Source organism: Aphelocoma coerulescens, chromosome 2 (assembly GCF_041296385.1).
Source record: "Aphelocoma coerulescens isolate FSJ_1873_10779 chromosome 2, UR_Acoe_1.0, whole genome shotgun sequence".
Classification (NCBI taxonomy): domain Eukaryota; kingdom Metazoa; phylum Chordata; class Aves; order Passeriformes; family Corvidae; genus Aphelocoma; species Aphelocoma coerulescens.
The window spans coordinates 135,805,710-135,829,130 of record NC_091015.1 but is presented as its reverse complement, the minus strand read 5'-3'; the positions used below and the strand labels follow the sequence as shown (position 1 = coordinate 135,829,130).

The window sequence follows — 23,421 nt, the reverse complement described above, 5'->3', positions numbered from 1 at the left end:
ATTGTTTAAGCTCTTCAAGGCTAAGCACTCCTCCTGTTTTTCATACATAAATAGATAGAAACCTGACCATAGAATTGCCGAAAGGGGAGCTGCTTGTAAGAAGCCTCTGGCTCTGTGCTTATAATTTTTGAGTGTAGTTAATATGATGTGTTCCTGTTTACCTACCCAGTGAAACACAGAAAAGAAAGCTATCAGTAGTGATACCAGCTGTCCCACAGTCTAGAAAGCTTAGGCTGCTTTAGAAATCAGACCCTGGTATGCAGTTTCTCACAGTACCAGGCTTTCAGTCAGGCATTGGTCCCTCAGCCCTCACTCACTGACAACAGAGACTGGTATCTACACGGTATCTATAGGGACTCCACATGCTGCTATGTGGTGCCAAGACTCTCCATGAGCTATAGCTACAGATTCCTTTTTAATGTAAGTACAGTTTGATTCCTGCCACAGATACAACTTAATCTGAAGCCCCTGTCTTCATTGAATTTACCACCTCTGTGCATTCATTAGTGGAGGAGTAGATTGTCCCTCTAAATATGAATTGATTTTGGTGATTACTTCAATTTTTATATTCATTTGAAACCTTTCAAGCATGTGTTTGAGACATCATGTGGAATATTAATGGTAGTCTCGATACTTTCCAGGAGAAATACACATAAAACTACACAGCAATTCAAAAGTTACTAGTGTGTATTAGGTATTACAGTTGCTGAGAATTAATTTCTACAAAGAACCGCCTATTCACCTAAAATGAAAAAATCATTAAAGGTTCTTTGCTATGGATTAGAACCTGAATGCAGCATTGCAAAGCAGGTTACTTAATCTTTTTGTACTGTTTTGCAGTCTGTGGATTGCTGCCTTCTCTCCTGCATAATTTCTATTTTGCTGCTGAAACTTGAGATCAATCCTTCCTGGAAAAAACCTACCACAGTCTTTTTCTTGGCTAGGAAGAGGAAAAGAGGCTTTTTTTTCTAAGTTTTTCTTTCAAGAGTTCTCATAAAGATCTCTTGTCGTAGCAAAGGATGTAGAGTTCCCTGGAGAAAAAAAAAACAGCTCTCAAGTAGATGGTGGTCATTCAGATGCGGGTCATTTTGATGTGATATATCATAGACTTCCAATTTCTATGAATAACTGCTGATAGCAAACAAAACTTGGAGACCTTACAGTGGTCTCCAAGTAGTACCCCAGAAATGAAAGGTAAAGAAAGCTTTCCAAAACTGTGTGAAGCATAAATGGAGCAAATGGATTCTATTTCTGCTTTGATAGTTCTCCTTTACGAACATTATCATTCAAAACTAACGTATTTCTTCATAGTTTTTGATACTAATAGTGTGGGGGGTCAGTTCAAGGCAAAATAAAACAAGTACAGACAAAATGTAGTATCAAGCGGCAGTAATTGGAAGCAAGTCATTTGGAAAACATACAGGCAGGTCAAATGTGGAAGTCAGAATAAAAAACAAAACAGGAAAATAAATAGCAACAGAAAAATTATTTGAGTCTGATGCTTAAAAGTGTGCAAGAAGTTAAAAAATTATGAAAGTACGCAGTTGCAAATGGAGGTGATAAAGTACATGTTGCTGAAGTTACCCACTAAAGCATCCAAATGCCAAGGTGATAAATAGCAAGTAATTGCACATAGAGAAGAGCCTGCGTTCCCAGGCAGGGCACAGAGCTGCTGTTCTGTGCAGAAGGATCAGCTCTGCCACTTTCTCCCATTCTTGTCACTTTTGTCACTGCTAATCAATGCTGAAGAGGCTGTCAAGAAAGTATCTCAGCACAGGCATGTGCTCACACTTCTGTCTGGCTGTCAAAGGCCTGCTGAGGAGCATAAACATGTCCCTGTGCCTTGCCCTCCTGTGCTGGTTAGTTCCTCTTGCTGCATCGTCTCTCTGAGGCTCTGCTCCTGTGTGTCACTGCTAGGACATGCCTTGGCAGTGCTCCCTCCTGTTCTGGTCTGCTGGAGCTCCTCACTGAGAGTACAAAAGGGGCAGAATAGCAGGAAGTGTGAGTTGAAAAAAGAGGTGTGAGATAAGGCAGCCAAGGAAAGCTGTGCTCATTTACCTTCTGTTCCTTTGGCTTCTTCCTGTTGCGACCTGCTCTGCCCCCTCCATGTGACAGAGTTACACCAGCTTCTTACTCATGTCACCATTTAATTCCTAAACTAATTGATACTGTACATTTCTACAGAATGTCTGTTTTGCTTCTTGGATATAATTAATATAGAAAATTCATAGGCATCAATAAATAAATGCATTATCCTGGCAGTATGTTTTCTTGGTGCTGGTCATTTAGTATATTAGCTTTTAAAATGTCTGTTGTAGCAGTAGCGATAGTGTTAGACTATTTTTATATGAGAGTAGTCTGGTTGTTCTTTCATCACAAAAAGATGACCAGTGTCTAGTTTATCTATGAGCAGACTCCATTATTGTCTCACAAAACAATGTCCCAGTGCTGGGATTGCTTCATTAAGTTTATGCTGCATAGACATAATTATGCAGGAGCTAAGAATAGCTCATCTAATTGAAAATAATGATTATAGAGAAAGAACGAGTTTGATTACTGTTTCTAAGCAAGCATGTACCATACACCCATTCATGAACTGCACAGAACACATGGGATTATACGGTGTATTTGTTTTTATTAACAGTTTCTTTCCCCCATCCTGAGAACAAATCGAAGGTGTTACAATTCATTTCCTCATTGTCTTTTTTCTCACAGACCTAGGGACACCTGCAAGAAGGCAGCAGAAGCTAATATTTATCCAGTAAATGATGACAAGCTAAGCTTTGAAAGAACATTCAACATTTATCCCCACACACATTTTAGGGAGGATGTAACTTAAATAAATCTTCTCCAGGCACCACAGATGAAACTGTCTATGTGGTTTTTTTATGTCTGTGTTTATACCAGTACCCTACGGGATTAAACATCCTTACAGAAATGCAAAGTCTGCCATACTGTTAATCTCCTGATGCTCATTCTGGTTAATGCTAACATTTAATTCTTCCTTTGTCTAAAATACATAGAACCCTTCTTTATTTCTTGCAAATAAAATGGAATTTTTACAGTGAAGTTGTTAGAAGTTTTCATTTATTTAATTGCTATTCATTACTATTACCAGGCACATGGGATAAAGTTTGGTGTTATTGTTGTCCTGTTAACTAATTCTTTTCTTACTTCTGTGTCAGTTTTCTACTAGAATGTTACAAGAAAAGTGATGAGATCATGAAATTTAATGTATTTGGTTTAGAAATGTTAGTAATCTCTTTAGAGTCTGGAAATATTCTGCTGGTTTGCCATGTTTAGCTTCCCCTCCATTCTAACAAGCCATTTCATAGCTCTAGGCTATGTGCTAATGCTGTAGAGGCACAGAGAGATCATGGCCATCAGGAATTTTTAAACAAATAACTGTTTGGAAAATGAAGTGGTGAGGGAAGATGGGACAAACAGTGATGCAAACCTGCAGCAACACAGCTATCAGTTTGCGTTCTGGAAGCAGAGGCCTTTGCACAAGCTGTTCTTGAGGCTTTTTGAGAAATAGCAAGAGGAAAAAAGTGGAAGCAGAGTGCACATTACTTTACCAAAGTATTCCATACTATTGTCTTGACTTCAGAAAAGTTGCCTTTTCAGATTGTTTTTGGATTTGAAATTCAGTGAGTTACAAGAATTTAGTACAGTTAAGTCCCTGTTTCTACAAATGCCTATTGAAGTGTTAAACACATTTTCCAGGCTATTTCTTACCAATGTGATCTGATTGTGGAAGACATTTCCTATTTTTTGCGCCAATATACTTGAATTTTGGCCTTCAAAAATTTTTACATGGCACCCAGCATTGACCCAGCATTAACTTTGAAATGTGGTAAAGGTAGTAGCGTTCCTCAGTCTCTTTGAATACCATGTGTCCTAGAATCCCAGAACCCTGTTTAGGAATCAGTGTGGTGGCCCAGTCTGACCTTCTGTACACATTCTGGTAACATGTAAATAAATCCTAAATCCCATGTTTCTGTCAGATACTATTATTTCCTTCTATTTAGAAATTTTAATGATAAGCTCAGCCTGTAAATTGTGTTCCTGCAAGTAATTGTGATCCAAGGATGACCAGGACTGAAGAGCTGAGAGGAATAGTGATTTGATCCTGAAATACTTTGCTGATTTGCAGTTACTCACAGCAGGTTATCCTAAGAGTGCACTGTACAGGATAGTGTATGGTAGCTGAGGTCCTGTGTTTTCAGATGCTTGGTGCAACTGATAAAAGACTCCTCTGCATATAAACTGTTTTCTACTTTGTACAGAACCGCACATGCAAGAGCTAAAGCTGATGCTGCGGATCAGGCTGCTCAGGCTGCTCGCCAGGAATGTGATATTGCAAGAGCAGTTGCCAGAGAACTTTCACCAAATTTCTACCAACCAGGTAATTGTAGATTGGGATTTTGTGTGGCTATTTGTTTTATTGCAGTGAAAAGATTTTGTGTTAAGTTATTAAGTGTTGATTCCATCTTGAATGTTATCATTTATACAGAAATAAGTCACATGTATGTCATGAACAGTGTACATTGCTCAAGATTGTATTTTCAGTTTTTAATAATTTGGTGACTATTTCTTTGTATGAAAACAGCTGAGTGATGAAAAGAATATAACTTTGCCTCAGATTAGTAGTTTATTCAGGACAGTGTCAAAGACAGACTTGGCCATCATAAATCAACAGAAATTTGGATGAATTTTGTAATGGGTTTATTAGTGGGAAGATCTATAGGTTTTTCACTGTCCAGTAAAATTCTTGACAGTCTTGGTTAGCTAAGGTCTGGATTTTGCAGAATGCCTTACCATTAAGCATATATAACCTATAAAGGAATATTCTCTGTTATGGTTGGGGTGCTCTGTAGAATATTAGTCCCATATTCATGATAGCATAGAATTAAGTCTGTCTCACTTATGTCAGCATTGCAACCCATTTTCATTTGTCACAGGGTTTAGAAAGTTGCTGTAGGAAGAAGCAAAGTTGGTTTTACTTTGTTTTTCTTCTGTCTTTCCATGAGGTTAGTATTTCTGTGTACTGGTCTTTAGCTTAAAATTGGATAGATAAAATGGAACTCCCATTTGCCAATTTAATGTCTTTTCGTGCCTGCCCTTTCTTTCACCTCTCAAATTGAGTTGAGTCATATCTTGTTACTACTTTTCAAGGATTTGCCTGTACTTGTATGCTAATACAGATTATAGCTCTGAGATTCATTTTCACTTACAGTTGTTTTCTGCTTATCCTTGTTTCAGACACAAACTTATTTATTCTTAAATGTACCCATATAGTGAATGCAGGCTATCATGACCCACAAAAGCAAAGAACAACACTCTGCAATATTTTCTAAAATTGAACCTATTTACTTCATTTTTTTGTTCAAGTGGCCACTATATATAACTTTTTACTAAATCTTTACTGTCACTTATCTTACAGAATACTTGTTTTTTTTCTTTATTCCTAAGTGTTTGGCTGTAGAGAATGTGTTTTGGGATTGTGGGGATTGGGGAACTCTTGTATTCATTTAGTGCCTAAGTCAAGGGTTGTTGACCTGATTGGAATTTTCATTCCCTTCATTAGTCTTGCAGACTTTCTTTGTACACGTCCTGATATAAATTCATCTTTCTTGAACATGGCAGTCCAGAACTGTAGGCAAAACTCAACTATTTCCGGCAGTAAGACTTTACTAACTTTAAAACAGCATAAATACGTACTTTCACTGTTGAGAATTACCTCACTACTACCTCTCCTGTGGACTTACATATTTGTCCCATAGTTACTGCTGTCGTACTCAAGGCTTTTTTCATTATTTCGTCCTCCACCAGGTGAACAAATCCCAATTTACATCTGCAGGTTATCTTGCCATTCATAATTTAAGAAGTCATAGCCTTAGCCATGCAAAGAATTGAAGCATTTCGAAAGAAAATATTTTAAAGCTGCCAAAACCTTCAAATAAAGAAATTACTAGAGTACTCAAGTGAAAATGCCAACATCTGACAGTGTGAAATTTGACACCAAGATATCACCCAGATCAATAATTTCTCAGATGTCTTTTTACTCCCTGCCACAGGAATTGAAGTAGCATTGCTGACAAATCAGCTGAGATATGGGAGAGAAAGTGTGGGAACTTATTTTCCTCCCATTTGAAACTTTTATTCCATTTACAGAAGATGAGAGTTTGTATCCCTTCCCCAGGTGTAGCTGGATATGTGTGGAATGACATAGCAAAGCATTTATCAAGTTTACTTACTCTGTTCTCTGTGTAGAAACGTCTCTCAGTTAGCTAGCTCTTAGCAAAAATAAGTACCTTTTCTGGAGTCTAAAATTTGAATTCTCTAATTGTTCTCAAGATTGCCAAATACAGCATACTTGTACACATTTGAAAAAAAAAATCTATTTCCATTGAGTAAACAACTTTTAAATCCCGAGATGTTAATTAAATTTCAGTTATCCCAAATAAACTCCTGCAAACCACCAGGTTCACACATCATTGTGATGATTTCAAGTACTATCATGTCTGAGATGTTTTCCAGGCTCAGTGTATGTGATGCCTTTTTCAGATACACTTTTTCTGTGTGGTACCAGTTAACCCACTCACTTGTACACATACTTGTTTGTTTAAGCATTTCCCAAGAGTCATGCCAAGAGTAACTGGACAGTGTTACTGTTAGCTTTTGTCATTTATGGTAGTGAAATAGATAAATATTTCTGGGTATTTACATTCACTCACACAAACAGCCGTAAATATCTGCTTTTCAAATAACATTTTTCATGTATTAGAATGAAAACAAGGTAACTTACTCTTTCCTAATAGCAATTTCTTGTTTTTCTTCTGTTGCTTGAGCTTTTTATTTTTACAGTATCTGTAAGTACTGCTAAAAGGTATCAATAAGTGTTGTCTCGTTCTCTGAAACTATAGTTAGGTGAAAGCTTTCCATTGTACTAAATTGTCTTGAAAATAGGTTATGATGAGAAAGTGTAATTTTTCTCTTATTCCTTTAACTGCTTAGTATGGTAGGCAAGCATGCTGTCACCTGTAAATGTATGTAGCATATCAACAAGTCTCTTGAAACAGAGACAAAAAGAAGTGAAATACAAATACCTCTCTGTAAATGAGAAGCATTCTTTTCTGTCTTAAGGAGTGATCTCTGAATTATCTGTAGCCTAAAACCATTTCAATATTTGAAAACCTCTGGATAAAGCTCTTAAATTTCAGATTCTTAAAAATCAGCTTTCTGGGCCATGTAGCCTAGTATTACACAGAAATTATAATTGCAGTGAATATTCATCGTTCATTGTACCATGGCAGTTCATACTTCCCAAATACTTTCTCTTATGTTTCACATTTGTGTTCATTAAGGCAATCATCAGAAGCTGCCAAGAGGTTCTTCCTTTGTAATGTAGTTTAAAAGGAGGCTAAAAGGAGGAAAAAGCATTAGGAAGTAGCAAAGTAGCATCCAGCAGGTAAGAATAATAATGAGGTACTGTAGAAGTCTTGAGATTCAGGTCTCCCAGTGATTGATTGCCTTAGTATTTGCATATAAGGAAAGCCAAGTATGACTGAACAGGCCAGAGCCATGGTATAAGGACCTGAAAGGTTGCAGGGAGCTGTTTTCCCTGAGTTTGTTCATTCTATTTGTAGGCAAGACTCTGCCTCTATTTTTGCTGTAGCAGATACTTGGCTAGTGATTAATAATTATGAGGATGTGTATCTTTGCAGAGTCCTACCCACAAGGCTGTACATTTTGTAGATTTAACAAATGTTGTACTCTTTACAGAGGCCATACTTTACAGGCCTTTTTATCAACAAATAAAACAAATTTTGAGAAATCCCAGCTCTGACCTGTTCGTTTCCTCCAGGCATCACTAAACTTGTGGATGTGTCAAAAGAGAGCATACTAGGACAGGAAACAAATGAAACCTGAGTCATAGCCTCATTCAAGGGAGTCATCCAGGGACAGTTTGAGATGTGTTTTTGCTTAGAGAAAAAAATAAGTGCTGTTTTGTGTCTCTTGTAAAAACCTAGAGAAGAACAAATAACTGGTGGGAATACTGTATCAGAGGTGTAACAGAAAAGAAAGGTTTTTGACACTCAGTAGAAAGGGGGAATATTGTTCTAGTCTTGCACAAGATTAGTGGATGCTTTGACTGACACATTCATTCTAAATTCCACAGACCATCTTTAGAATGTGGCCTTGTAAACACGCTGTCGGGAGGTAAACCGAGGTATGGACTTGCACAGACTGGACAGCTAAGCCATGATTGTCTGTGTGCATATATATCCTGCAGCAAATGGATACTGCTCTTTCATTCAGTTTGAATGAATAACATTTGATTAAATAAAAGAAGGGTAAAACTACTTTGCTGCAGGGTAAGAGCAGTCTGGGCACTTTACCACAGAGCAGTTAAGGTCTGGAAATTGAGATCTGATTTGTTTTCTGGCAGATTATTTGTCAGGCCAGCCAGCTGCCAGATGAGCATACATGGGTCACCAATACAATTCATCCAGCCTTGACCTCCTAAACAAGGCATGAAAGAAATCAAGGAGCAGTTTATAAATTAAAGTTGTCTAAATTTAGAGATGGACGGAATTTTTTAGGTGAAATATATTAGCAAAGACTTTCTAATTATAAGAATTTGGCAGGTTTTACTAGTATTTTTTATTATAACATTTGTTAAAGTATCATTATTAACATGCTGAACGTTACTAGTTTCATAAATAAGCATTTTAAGTCTATTACAAGGCAATTTGTAATGGCCTCTAATGCCTTAAAGAGCAACTGTGGTTTACATTCTCTTTTGACCAGTAGTAGATGTCTGAAGCTTACGAAAAAAAAAATCCTTCCCATCTTTCTCCTCTCTGCCATCACCACCTCCTCGAGTTCTCAAAATGCAAACTCCATATGGACAGGAAAGAGAGATTTCTGGCTGATGCTAATTAACTGCAATGTCCTGGCTAAATGCATGTGGGCCAGACCAGATAGTTTTATATAAAAGGCCAATTACAATGAGCATTTTGCCTGATTAGAATTACCAGCCATGCCATCAGTTTGTGCCTTAAAGCATAGAGAAGCTCGCTCATTATTCTTAGTGATACAAGAGCCTGTTCATTTTCTGAATTTATTCTACATGGGACTTCATCAGCCTCACAGATCTGTTACTGGGTTTCTTGCTATGCCATTTTTTCACTACAATTTATTGCTTCTATCCTCTGTCTACAGAACTCTGGAGAAGCAAGAGCCTATAGACTTATCCAAATGCACTTTTGTTATATCCAATAATCAAAGAAATAAGGTGCATTAGAAGAAAAGGTATCAGTTTCAGGCTTTATTCTTGTTCTCCCCTTTCTTTTTAGAACTCTTGTTATACCGGTCTTCACAACTTGACTTCCAGATTTATCACCTTTCTCGCCAAGCCCTAGGTACAGATGCCCCCACCCTTCCACATCTTTCCTCTTGCCCAGTGTGAGGACCATCCAGCTTGCTGGGAGTCTGCATCCATCCTGCCACACTGCCAAACACACCTGCTGGCTCAACCCACTCCACACTGTTCCTGTAACGCATCTGGGACAGGAGAGCATGCTTGGGAGAAAGCAAAGCAAAGAGAGTGTGCAAGGGCGTAGCCTTGATTCTTCAGGATGCTTTCTCAATCTCTCCAAGATACTTTTGAATCACATAATCAAATGATATGCTTAGGAAAAAATATGCCTAATTAGTTTTGAGCAAATTAACTTTTAAACTAATAACAGAGAACCAGTTTCCTGCAGAGAGATAAAGCTGTTACAATCACTGTAATTTTCACAGACTTGCATTAAGTAGTGAGCTAGTTAATTTGCATCCAGATGAAATTCATGGTTGCTTAGTAAAGGCTGCAGGATCTTACTATGAAACTAGTTAGAAGCCTGGACTAACTTCAGTGCTGTCTCAGCTGTGCTGCTATCTTGAAGTAACTTCTCAAATTCTAGCCTAGGTGTACGTCTCTGTGGGAGTGTTAATTACAGGTATAGTCTGAGAGGAGGAGGTCAGTGCTTCCTTTCTCCTATTAAAAATCATTCATTTGCTCCGAAAAAGAATCATTCCTTCCAGGACACTGTTGGCCTGCTCCAGTGAATTTCTATATTGGTCTGTCATGGTGTCCAGCCAAGGACAAGATGAAGTAGGGTCTATCACATGGGAGTATTATCACAGTGTCAAAATTTCCATTATAAATCCTATTTATAACTGCGTCATAAATATTTGTTCCATGTTGAAATTCAGTTAACAAAGAACTGAGAACTTGCCTTACAGTGCTAATTTTCAGTGGAGTATGGTGATCTATTCTGAAAGGATTTTATTATACTAGTGAAGGTTTAAATCATGTTTAAAAGGTTAGGTTTCTCCTGTTACACTTTTAACATGTGATGTGGACCATTAGAGAAAAATAATCTTTGCAGTTACATTCTGTGTTTGTCAAGGCCACAGAAATAGATGGCTAATACACATGGCCTTTTATTCCAAGAAAGGCTGCAAAATTTAAGAGTTACTTAAAAGTAGAGAGACTCTAGGGAGATATCCAAAAAACAAAAATCCAATTCCTGTTATAGACCTAAGTAATGTAGAGTATGGTGTAGAAGACCATGCTGAGAATTTGGAGAAGATGAAGATTTCTGCCTGTTAGTTTAGTAATAGTTACTCATTCAGATCATCATCTGAACAGGAGTAAAACCTGGAACTGAAACACAGCCAGCATGGAATTGATAGTTTTTGTATGGTGAAATTAAACAGGCTGAAGATTGTAAAAGAAAGGTAGAGAGACCAAGAACAGAATAATTGGAGGTTATTTTCCTTGAAAGTATAGTTTAAAAATGGAAGAAAAATACAGGAGAATTAAAGGGATAAATCATAGATGTTAACAAAGGAGAATTGTTCCAGAAGAGGAGAATGGTCGTCTGTGTGAAAGGAGGGTGAGAGTGGAGTACTGATACTGAAATGTGACTAAGAAAATTGCAGAAGCTCCTCAAAAAGTATCAGATGAAGAGCAGAAAGTATTTTGTCAGAGGCAGTTGCCAAACTGAAGAGTATGGGATAGATTTGGAGAAGAGGACTAGTAAATGGATATTGCAAATTTAGACTTAGAAATGAAAACTTAGAGCGGTGATGTGAAAGGGCAGAAATGACACTGTGAGGGGTCAGAATGGTAAGTGGCATGATGAGTGGGGTTTCTCTTAACATACAAAAGATCAAGAGCATATTGGAAAGAGGCCAGATATATGGATGAAAGACCAAGCAGCTCACATACCCTAGTTTTCCCAGAATTAAATTGATTGTTGTATTTTTCCAGTTCTGCCATTTGCAGTGCAGCAGTCACTTCAGGCTCTTACACTTCATAATTAACTTCAATGCTAGATACAAGAAATTAATTTTGCTGAAAGTGTGGTGCAGCTTAATGAGTACTGTTTTTGAAAAATCCTGGATTAACCCTCAACCCTCCAAGAAAATTCATAAAGCCATATATTTCAAAAGCAGTAAATTTCGAGTCTCTTTATTTTATTCCTGATATTGCATTTTTCAGAGTTCCTAATTTCAAGTGTTTTTTCTATAAATACAAGGGGATAAAGGAGACTTCTAAAAAAATTAATTCTGACGTTATAATCATTAATACCTTAGAAATATCTGGAGTTTTAAGTAAAGGCGGTAATGCATCTCTAGATCTGTAGAATCAGTGGAGTCTGAAACTGTCTAGTTATTTCCATGTTACTTTGCCTATCTATATCTATGCCTGTATATTCAAAAGTAGTGTTGGTTGTTTGGTGACATACATGTATTTTCTGTCTTCCCAGTATTGAGCCTTATTGGAACATATTCCATAGGCATAAGAACTGCTGGCATCTTCAACCCAAGCCCTGAGTGCATATCCTAGGCTCTTATTTTTTCTGTAGTGGAAGAACAGAAGGGTGTTCTGAGAAAAACAGGCACTGTTTCTTTACAAAATAGGGATTTTCAAAGAGGCAAAAGTTAGAAGGACTTTGAGAAAAATTTCACTTGGTTATTGAATTTACTAAATAACAGTTCTTAAGACAGACTTGGCCAGTTGGAGAGCAGACATAAACCTGCTCCTGTTGAGGTCAGGTGCCAAACTCCCATGGAGCAGGATGATAGCCATGCACTTGAAATGTGATAAGAGAAGAGAAGTAGCTCATAGCCTTCCAGGCTGTGTATACAGAAGGACGTCATGGAGAATGGTTCCTACTCTGCATGATCCCAGTGACACTGAGTCTGAAATACTGTGCAGAACTTTGGGGATAATCATGTCGGAAAGATGTGGACACACTGGGAGAAATGTAAAAAAGTGTGAATTCTACTGAGTAAAGACAGCTATTATGCCACATTAAAAGTCTCTCTGTATATTTGAAATTCATCTTCTCAGAGAATATGCAGTTGCAGTGAGACTAGGATTACAGCCTTTCACTTCTACCCATGCTTTAGGAGCTTAAAGAAACACTACTTTTGCAGTTAACAGCTGCCCCAGTGCAGTTCAGATGAAGTACGGTAGTCTCTAGGTTTTCTGTGAAAAAGCTAAAAATTTACCTTCTCAGTTATCACCTGTTAAGCAGCCTGCAGGCTTAGAAGTGTTCAAGTAGATTATAATGCATGTTTTATTTAGCTGGGATCATTCACATTAAATACAATGTGTGTATATTATCTACCCTGGAAAAATGAAGCTTGTCCTAGATACAGGAGTCCTATGCATCACTGTGTAATCTTGACAGATATTTTTTTGAAGTTTTGTCAGTATTCATCAACAGAAAGGTAGGGTAAGTAAGGCAAGCCATAATGAAGATTGCTGGTCACAAGCAATATCTATGTATATAAGCTGATGTCCCAGTGAGGTGTTAGAGGTAGTTATGCAGCACTCATAGTGCCCTCTACCATGTAGGATAAATTTGTTAGATTTTTATGATGGTGTTGAATCCAGAAGTATAAAGGCTTATATACTACTATGCAGATACAGTTAGGAAATGTTGCCCTGTTTTGGAAATACCACAGCTACTTCAGTCACCTGCTAAAGCAGTTACAGAAATGGAGCAGAGGTTGGATATATAGTCAGAATAAATTCATTGTTCTTGGTGCTGACTCCAGGCAGTGTTTGAGATTCATTGGTGTAGTATTTCCTGACTTCAGATCTTTCAGTGTGTATATGTCTGCTCTATAATGATGCATTTATAAACCTTTAGAGGAAGAAAATGTTATTTTTAGGGATTCTTTTATCCTTAATGATTCTTTAGTTATTGGATAATACAAAAATGCAAATTACAAAAATACTGTTTAGGTTCTGCATGCAGGTGTGTTAATGGTAGGGTAACTCAAATGAGTTCCAGATTTGGAGGAACTGACAGGGAGAGAGGAGGCAGTCTGGCTTTCTTGCTGGTAGAAATTACATTAATATCTGTTTCATCATCCTGCTGCTAGACTCACAAGTTTGTGACGTTTGCTGTGATGTGAATTATTTGGCTGAAGTCCATTTCCTTTTCTGTTGCTATTGCTGTTGCTGGCAACTCGAGTGTGCTTGAGTAGATGTTTTGATATTTTCAAAAAGCATTGTGAGATAACATGGTATCATATGCTTTTCTGCAAATACCTGTGCAAAATGCAGAGACACTAGCACTAAAGTAGTCACACAGGTCACACCAAGAACTGTGTTGTGCTGTGTAAATATCACAGCAGAGTAAACACAGAGACATAAAAACTAGCCTTGGATTTGGCCAAAGTGTGTGTGTGTCTCTGCATGTAGGGCTAGTAAATAAGTAACTCAAGGCTTTTGATCTCAGTCTAGTCTGTGTCAGGAAGCATTTGATGGGGTTTTGAGAAGGCTGCGTCACTTTCATTGATGTCAAAGTCAGGAAAATAAAGCATTGGCAGATATTTTAAAGATGGTAGATACATATTCTAGCAAAACTATGCAAGAAGTTGTTTAAGATACTGCACAAAACTGTTTCCTGAGCAGTTATAAAGACAGTAGCAACCTTGATATGCAAAAATTTATGTGTTTAGGGTTCTTCTGAACAAGACACTTAATAAGCAATTTCTACCAGTGAATACTTTCTGTAGGTCTTTCCTTAGCAAGAAGGGTAGGTTGCATTTAAAGCTGCTTTGAAACCCACTTGTTTTCAGTGATGCTACCTTTTAAAATTAGTCCTAGGTGAATTAGGAGTCCTCAGGGAGATATGTGTATTCTAACTTTTACATTGCTGAATGATGATGTGGCTTTGTCAGGTTGTGGCAATAGTAAAATACCACATTATATTCTATCTCTGTCATATTTTTCAGTCATGTTGGTAGTACATGGTTTCAAAGAGAGCAGGCTGCCAGATCAAGTCAGAACAGTTCCATACACATGTAGGGATCAATCTCCATGACGTTCGTGGATTTAGTGAGTAGCTGTTGGCACATGCTAGCTTCAGTCTTTTCTCCAGTCCAACAAGAGAAGGAAGACTACCAGGAATACTACTTAAGGAAGCAGCAATGCTAACAGATTGAGAAGCCCTGAAAGTGTAAGCTGGAGAAAACTTCAGCAGAGGGAAGGTTTTTTCAAGGAGGGAACGTAGGAAATGAGGATTTGCAATTAAAAGTTAACTAAAGGTTCTAAATAATAAACATTATATTTTGGAGTGGTTTTTGGGTTATGCAAAAAAATGCACTCCTCTCCCTCTTGTTTACACTGTAGTTTTCTTTCCTAGGCAGCCATGGTACTTCCATGCTGGTGGTACTAAGTCTGGGAAAAAAAGAAAAAAGGGATTTTAAGGCAACCAAATAGAATTTTGAAAATGATCCAGGAAATATTTTTATTTGCTCCTAGCTAGGGAAGCTGCTTAATAACATTTAAAATACTGATCATACCTCACCAAAATGCAGTTGCTATCAGAGGCTGAAAGTTAAATCAGCCATCCAGACTTGGGTTTCTTCTACATCTCACAAAGCAGTGTCAACAATCCCTTCCATTTCAATTCTTTTTTTCTGTTTTGTGACATGCTTTATTTTTAAGCCTTAGATAATGTGGGGTTTTCTTCTGTAAAGCGTTCTCAAGTACAGTTAAAGAAAGCCATTATTGCAGCTGGCATCCAACTTCAGATGCAGCTGAAACAGGGCAGACAGGCCTACATATGTGTTTCTGAATTAAGGAATTATTACATAACTTACATATGCATCACTAGGAATAAGACATTTCTTACCTTACTGCACATTGACCCAACCATGAAGGAACTGCACTATTCCACGCCCTATTGCTGGATCACTGCATCCATCAGAAGGGTACTGCAGACACCTGGGGTGATAACCTCTTAAGATACCATTAGGAAGTCTTTCTCTACCAGGAGGGTGGTCAAACACTGCAACAGGCTTTTCTAGAGAGGTGGTTGATGCCCCGGGCCTGTCAGTGTTCTGGAGGCATTTGGACAATGCCCTTAATAACAGGCTTTAACTTTTGTTCACACCTAAATTAGTCAGTGACTTGGACGAGATGATTGTTCTCGGTCCCTTTCGACTGAAATGTCCTGTTCTATTCTACTCATACCTAAGTCAGGCAGAAGTTTTCTCTCAGAGTCCTATGGCTCTTTAAGTACCTTGCCTTTTATCCTTTAATTTCTCTGTAGAAATAATCCTTAGCCGTTAATTTCCAGTCCTGTTCAGTCCCAGTTCAGTCTGCCAAACATTACTAAAACCGTAACCATATCTCTGCCTCCAGCGAGTTCATCAACACATTTTGCACATGGCATTGCACAGCCCTCCATTCAGTTGGGCTGAATTCCAAGCCAGCAGCCTAGCACTTAAGAGGGATTTTTTGTTCCCTGTTACCAGTAGAACCTTCAGAAAATTAAGAACAAAACAGAGGAAGTACTAATGATATTAATTATAGTTCTTCCCCATTCCTTCTCATCTCCACAATGAAGAAATAATAATAAGCCATATCTTTCTAAAATTTACTGAATATATTTATTTGCACTTCCATAATGACTCACTGAATCACTTATTTTAAGAGGTTGATAATTGATTATTTATATTTCCTTCACCTACAGTTACCGTCCTGAGGAATTCTTCTAAACTGGATGTCCTGTCCTGAAAAATCCTAACATAAGGAAGAAAGATACTATATTAATTTATCCTCTGATCGATCGCTTGGCTTTCCAAAGTTTTATTAAGTTCATCAGAATAGCAAATAAATCTTATTGTGAGAGCATACATATTGTTGCTAACAGTGACACATTAGAAAAACATCAGAAGATAAACAAAATTGTTTTCACTGGCTTATTTCATGAACAGCATATATCAACCTGCTCTACCAACACTAAAGTATACATACTCCTTTTTTTTGTACAGTCCATTTAAATACAAAAGTCTTAAGCTTTTACTTCAACCATATCATGCTCTGGATTTGTCTTAGGGTATAATCTGCAGTAAGAAACTTACTCATCATTTACTGTTTCCTCTTTGAATTTTGATTTGTTAGATCAGCTCTTGGCTTTTTCAGCAAGATGGCATTTATGGTAGGCAACAAACTTGTGGCCAAAGTGCTGTGTGGGGTTTTGCTTATTCAGGAGACTTACACTCCATTCCTAGTTTTGACAAACACTTTCTCTGCATATTTAGCTTTGCCAAAGATTTACCAAAGCTTTAGGCATGTTGGTACTTTATTGACAGGTGAGCACTAAATTCCAGAAAGGTTATTTGGATGAAACACGTGCTTTGGGTCATGATTTCCTTTTGGGTTAGCTTTCCCATCACTAAAATGAGCTATTGGTATGACTTTTAGTATTCTATTTACAGATTGTGAACTTTTCAAATCAGAAATTCTCTCCTGTTTTTGTAGAAGTGTTCAGTAGTTGAGTAAAAAGGGGCCTCTAATCTTGGAAGGTTTGCATATAGACTGCAGTGTTCTGGTTGAGCAAGTAACTTTGATTGTGTCTCCATTATGCCACAGACAGTTGTTAAACAGTACAGTGAAAGTGGAGCATGCTTCCACTAACAGTTCATACATGTAAACAAAATTAGGAAGTGAAATATGTGCTTCACGTTTGGAATTTATCTGTAAGCACAACATAAATTTTCTCATAATGACAAAATTATAATGTTGTTTCTTATTTTTCTTATGGGTTACTCTTTATAGCCCTGTCTATTTGTTAACTCTCTATGTAGTACTAAAGATAGGTTACATCACATAAAGTGTACTTTAGTTTAAAAAGCAGAAATTAGCATATGTTTATCTAATAAGTACTTCTAATATACCTTGAAATTGAATCACATCACTCAGCATCAACAGTACTTTAAATATTATATTCTTAAAAGATTATGTTCTGGAGCCTGCATTAGTGGCATTATAATCTTTTTTTGCTTTCAAGAGACTAATAAAATTGTAATATGAAATGCTTATTTTTCCTGAAGTGTAAGAATGGTAAGATATTTATAAAATCACTGATGAAATTGCATGTATGCCTTTTCCTTCAGTATCCTAGATATATTCTGCCATCCCTCTCAAGCTTCAGATTTCATTCTGATCTGATGAGGCATGAGGTCTCTTCTTAGTCTTCTTGGGAAACAGTGGCTGCATTTACAGTGTCCTGCAAGATGACATTTTCAGATGCTCCTTGAGCCACAATCCTGCAACAGCCCTGTGCTACCGATATGTGTGCCTCACTAGGCCATGGGGGAAAGCATGTGGCTGTCACCTCTTTAAAAATGCTGTGGCAGAACCAGGGCATCCTTCTCTTCTCATTTACAGGGCTGGCTGTGCTGTCACATCACTAACTGGAGCCCTTCCAGGAGGAAGGACATATTAAACAAGAACTTCACAAGAAATTGTAGATTTAGAACAACCATGAGTGTGTGTCTTCAACCAACTCAAAGCTTCCCTCACCCCACAGCCATCAGTGAAATGCTGTTCAAGCGAACCATCAGACTGTATGAGACTGTGCATACCTTGCACTCATCCACACAGTCCTTTGGCTTCCAGAGGCTGTTCCCTCTGAGTACTGCCTAACTCACACTTTAATGGTGCCATCCAGTTGCTGGCATCACAACAGGTGTGCAAGCCAAAACCACCCCATGGCTGACCTTTATCAAGTAAAGGTGCATCAATTTTGAACCGATGGTAGCACAGCCAGCATGTCACCATAAGAAACACACAGGTTCATCTTACCTTTACTTGGTTAGATAACATTTCTTGGTTCTGCTTTCCAGACCAGATTCTCCATAGGCACTCAGATGTATTATGTCTAGATCTGCTGGTTGATTGAACTGCAAACTGAAGCAAACCAGAGATCTGTGTTTATTTCCTGGTCAGATTCCCCTTTACCTTCTTCCCACCTTCAAGTTCTATTCTCGTCCTCATTAAGATCAGCCATCTAAGAAATCTTACAGGAAAAGATGTTAGTGACTCTCTTTCCAAATTCCCTTGGCCCTTGTTTCTTTAAACCTGTGCTGTAGATTGCTCTGAAGAAGGACTCTCTTACGTATGTCTGTAGTGTTAGATAGTGTCTTAAACAAAGGGGACAAGGTAAATCCTGGCAGCTCTTAGTCCTCAGAAGGGAGTGGGAGTTGAGTTCTTGCTGCTTGGAGTCAGTGGTTTGGACAGGTGCATAATCCAATTGTATTGGATACAGCAAACAGATGTTTTAAAAGTATTTGGACAATCTCCAAAGCTAACTTGAGCATAGAGCCAAGAATTTCAGTGTTGGAAAGACTTGCCTGACAAGATTTGAGGCAAGGGATGTATCTCTAATATCCATATGTGATGTACTGGGGGTGGGAGGGAGGGCTGCTGTGCTGTGTTAAGGCAATGACTGAATGTCTGGTCAGACACCCTCAGATGTTACTTGGATGCAGCATTCTCTGGTGGATCTCAGTGTCACATAGCTTCCAGTATTGCCAAATACCCAGTAAAAATGTGGCATTGTTAGCCTGTTGAAACTTAACTTCTTTGGGAAGCTCCAGATTATATTTTTGTTTTGCTTTAAGTTTTTTACTTTTCACTCCACCAGTGTCTTGGGGAGACATGGGCAGCTGAGATCATGGGTTCTCTTCTTTTTTCAGAAATTCCAACAGAGTTTAGAGGTCTCTTGACAAGACGGGATTTTCTCTGACCAACTTTGGGAGGCTTTTAGTTGATTGTAGGAAAGGACGGAGAGGGATGACATTGCTGAGGTCATTTCTGATGTAATTTTCTGTTGTTTTCCTTCTGAAAGTGTCTTCAGTTTGTCAAGTCAGATATTAGTAAAAGTCAATTCTCTACATATATGAGGCAGTGCAGAGCTGTCACAGTATGTGAATTTTCAGAATTAAAGCAGCATTTTAAGACTGAAGAGATAATACTCCAGTTGGATGCTTTAACCACAGCAGTTGTAAAGAGCAAGCTAATGTGAATGTGGATTTGTCCATAATAATTAATCATTGCAATTTGACAGCTCCGTGCTTGGGCTTAAAGATTAGTCAGAGCTCTTTTAGCTATCCTTTTCTCTTTACACCCGTAATTATATCTAATGTGAAAGGATATGAAAAAGAAAGTTTATGCATGAAAGTTTATGCATGTTAAACCCCTCAGCATTACCTTATGTATCTCAGCAAAGAGGGAAGGAAATCCCCAACGTGATGGAGAATTTTTTGAATGGCGATCATACCTGTAACTTTATATATGGAAACTCTTAATTTGTGTTGTGCTGCCTTTCCCTTTTACCAGGAAGATTATAAAAAGCTGTGAATCAAGCCTCTAGTTCTCTCCCTCTGTGCAGGCTTAACTCCTCAAAACTTCCTCCTCAAATGTCATTTGAGAACAAATCCTGGCTTGTCTGTGTCTAGCCTTCTTTCTTAACAGCTCCCTGTTTCCACCCCTGGTTTTCAGAGATGCCAAAAATGTTGTGATTTTCCTGCTCAAAAGACCTTGCATGCCGAGTAATTCTTCTTCTTAGCAGTGCTTACTTACCAGATGACTCAGTAACTTCCAAAAGCTTCATGCTGCTCTTCCTTCCTCTCATCTTCGCACTGCGTAGTGATGCATATGCTTCTGGCATCTGTAAAAACACTGTATCTGCCTAGCACAGTTACAGCCTCCTTTAAACTCAGAAGCAGAAAAATGTGTGCAGACATTCTTCCCTGGGCACAGAATTTCTCTATGACATGAAGCACAGATAAGGCTCACTTAGAGAAGAGTAAAAAGTCAAAGGAAAGTTGTGGTGCTAGCAAGGATAGAAGTGGAGAAATAGTTGCAATATATTTTTCAGAAGCCATTTTTGAAAATACCGAAAGATTGTTGGCAGTTCTTTGTTCACAGAGCTCTCCAGCTTCTGACTTCTATGGGAAACTGATCCTGGAATCTGAGATGTGACCTCTAGGAAGTAAAACAGAAAACCCTGTCTGCAATACATACAGATTTACAGCAATTTTGTTTCTTCAGCAGTGTTTGCTCAAGTCTTACCATTAAACAATTAAATCTGACAACCAAAACTTGGAGCAGAGCATGTCAGCCAGTTTGTGTTTATGTTAACAGCTGTATAGACATGCACTCTGATAAGTGAGTCCTAGTAGTGAAGTGCACATGGGTGTTTAGCTACAATTTAGGTAGAGGATGTTCTTCACACTTGCTGCTCTGTGAGTATTTTCCGGGTGACTATAAGAGAATTTGTATTTCTGCCTTCTAAGTAGGAGTTGTATTACTGACTAGAGTGCTTAACCTGGGTTTTCATATGGAAATTATTGGATCTGGAAGACAAAGCCAGCATGTGAGAGTTCAAGGTGCATATATGTGTATATCAGACAAGCTGACATTCACCCAAAGGGAAAAAAAGCTATTCAAGCACTTTTTCCTGTAGCTTATGAGAACAGAAGAGACATTTCATTTTGATGGTTAATTACCTACATATCAAACAGGTATTCTGATCATAAGAAGTTAAATCAATTAGGGTAATTAAGCAAAACGTACCTCAAAATATTCCTCTCAGAAAAGGAAAGATAGATGAGGTAAGCTTAGTCAGTCTTCAGTCACACAGACTTCACTCAGGAACAACTTAGATCCTGTGGCCCTTTGAAAAGCTGAAGATGTAGAGTAACTGAGCCAAGTTAATAAGTAGTCCCAACAATTATCAAAAAACTACAGTAACTCCAGTGACTGAGCAATTTGGAGTAAATCACTACGAATATCAATAAATTTTGGGTAATACACACCCTTGCCTGCATTTTAGCAAGGCAATGCAGTCTGACATCCCAATGTAATAGTTTTACTGTAAATTTTGTTTTGATCTTAATATTTGTCACACTATTTTTCAGGCCCTGATTATATCAAACAAAAATTTCAAGAAGGAATGGATGCAAAAGAAAAATCTGAAGAAAAAGGTCAGGAGAAACCACCCACCCCAAAAGAGTCACCTCACTTTTATCGAAAAGGTACTACACCCCCTCGAACCCCAGAAGCAAGTCCAAGGAATAGTCCTCCTCTTTCTTCTGAGACTTCTCCTTCAAAACAGCTGAAAAGGCAAAGCTCCACTTCTGGGGCAAGACTCAGTCAAGAACAAAAGCTTTTAGCCACTGAGAATATAACACCCACAACTAACAAGCCCTTATATTCAAAAGCACCAGTGAAGGAAGAGGTAGCTGGGAAACACCAGCCAAAGTTTTCAGCCCAGCACAATCCCAGCAGCACAGAGAATGGGGAGCTGCATGGTCACTACCATGGCTATTATGTAAAAACGAATCCAACAGCGCTTCCACAGGAGCTCAGGGAAGAAGATGAATATGCCAACCCTTCACCATCAACACTTGCACGGGTACCACCCTCTCAGAAGCCAAGTCCTGCTAGATCTGGGGGTAAGCCAGATGCCAAAGAAAACAAACCTGACATAAAAATTAAGAAACCAGAATTTGCTGCACCAAAGAACCCAGCTAATAATGAGTCACATTCAGCAATGGAGAAAGAAGTAGGAAACAGCTCGGTAAGTATTGCAAGAAACCTTTTCACTTTCACTGCCCTTTTGCCTCCAAGTGCTGAGCTTTGCAACCTAAGCACAGGAAAAGCTCACTTCTGTCAAATCTTCATCTGGAGGCAGTCTGCTAGCTAAAACCCACTACACCAGACTGGAGTTAGGAAAAAATATTCCAGTCCTTTAAATTATCTTTTTTGTGAACTGGGAGGGGACAGCTGATAGGCAAATACTGACAGACTTCTGAACCATGAGACCCTATTGCATCCATAAACACAGAAGCGTGCTACTGTGTGTATTAGGGTGTGTATGTATAAACAAATAGGTGTGGTTTGCATGTGTGTACATACATACCTGCAGTTATACATGTACATATATATGTATATATTCCCACTCAGAAAAAAAAGTCCTACAGTGTTGCACTTCTGTAGATAATTGGGCGGTACTTGGAGTCAGACACACACTCTTCCCCAAAGGTCTGCTTTTGACTACTGTTGGAGACAGGATGCTGGCCTGTGGTCTGACCCAGTCCAGACAACCTCCCAATTTCAGCTTATTCTCCATGTTGATTGTGGCCTCTACAAACAGGCAATTTGAACCAAAATGCATACTGTTTTAAAATGCATACATCTAAAAATGCTTGCGTTTTACAGTGATGTGAAAAGTTGTACTTTTCATCAGGAAATGGAGTTTTAAAACTACCCTTTCAGATCAGTGTGAATCTTAATTTCATTATTATTTAAAACCAATAAAATTATCAACAGCTATGCAGAAAAGGAGTGATGACTAGTACAATTTCTATTCCATGGTAGAAGAAAAAGCCAGGGTATGAAATTCAGAATCTATGATGATGATTCTGTGATTTTTGGGCCAAGAGAAACTTGGGAAAGCATTAGTTGTAGATCCTAAAATTAATCTTTAGTAAATGAAGAGGTCTAGATAATTGTCATAATATTTCTCTTTTATAAGCATTGTTTCTTTGAGTCATTTTTGGTGGTACTCTACAAAGCAAATAGTGTGTTATTATTGAGAGGATAAACAGAATGACCTATTTAAAGAGATCCAGATAGCCTAGTATAGATTGCAGGCAAAACACTTGAATAATTGACACCACACGTCATTAGTAAAGAATTTAGAAATAAAGAGGGGGAGGAATTTCCAACCAACATGAATTGTAAATGGTCTTGTCAAACAAGTTTGACATCTTCAGGAGTGACAGAAGAATCATAGTCAAGAAGGTCACTTGATTTGCTTTTACATGGTGATGTATTCTGACAAGGAAACCAGAGTAATGCAAAGGCTAAATGTCACATTGCAAGAATTTTTTAAAACTGACTGATGGTTCTCAAGAAGTAATTAGAAAACCATAAGTTATTTGATATTATTCTGATGAGGTCATTCTTACATTAATTCTGTTACTCTATTCACATTCTTATTAATGACATACAAGAGAACATAAGAATATTGCCCATGA

The 23,421-nt window shown here is 38.0% G+C and overlaps 1 protein-coding gene across 3 annotated transcripts in view; it reads left to right on the top strand.

Moving 5' to 3' along the window:
- Nucleotides 1–23,421, top strand: part of JPH1 (junctophilin 1) — an 83,724-nt gene that overhangs the window by 51,014 nt on the left and 9,289 nt on the right. For all 3 annotated transcript variants that reach the window (XM_069004956.1, XM_069004955.1, XM_069004953.1), the window contains exons 3-4: nucleotides 4,290–4,408; nucleotides 21,298–21,959. In XM_069004956.1, the coding sequence (XP_068861057.1) occupies nucleotides 4,290–4,408; nucleotides 21,298–21,959 (781 nt within the window). The remainder of the gene's footprint in view (nucleotides 1–4,289; nucleotides 4,409–21,297; nucleotides 21,960–23,421) is intronic.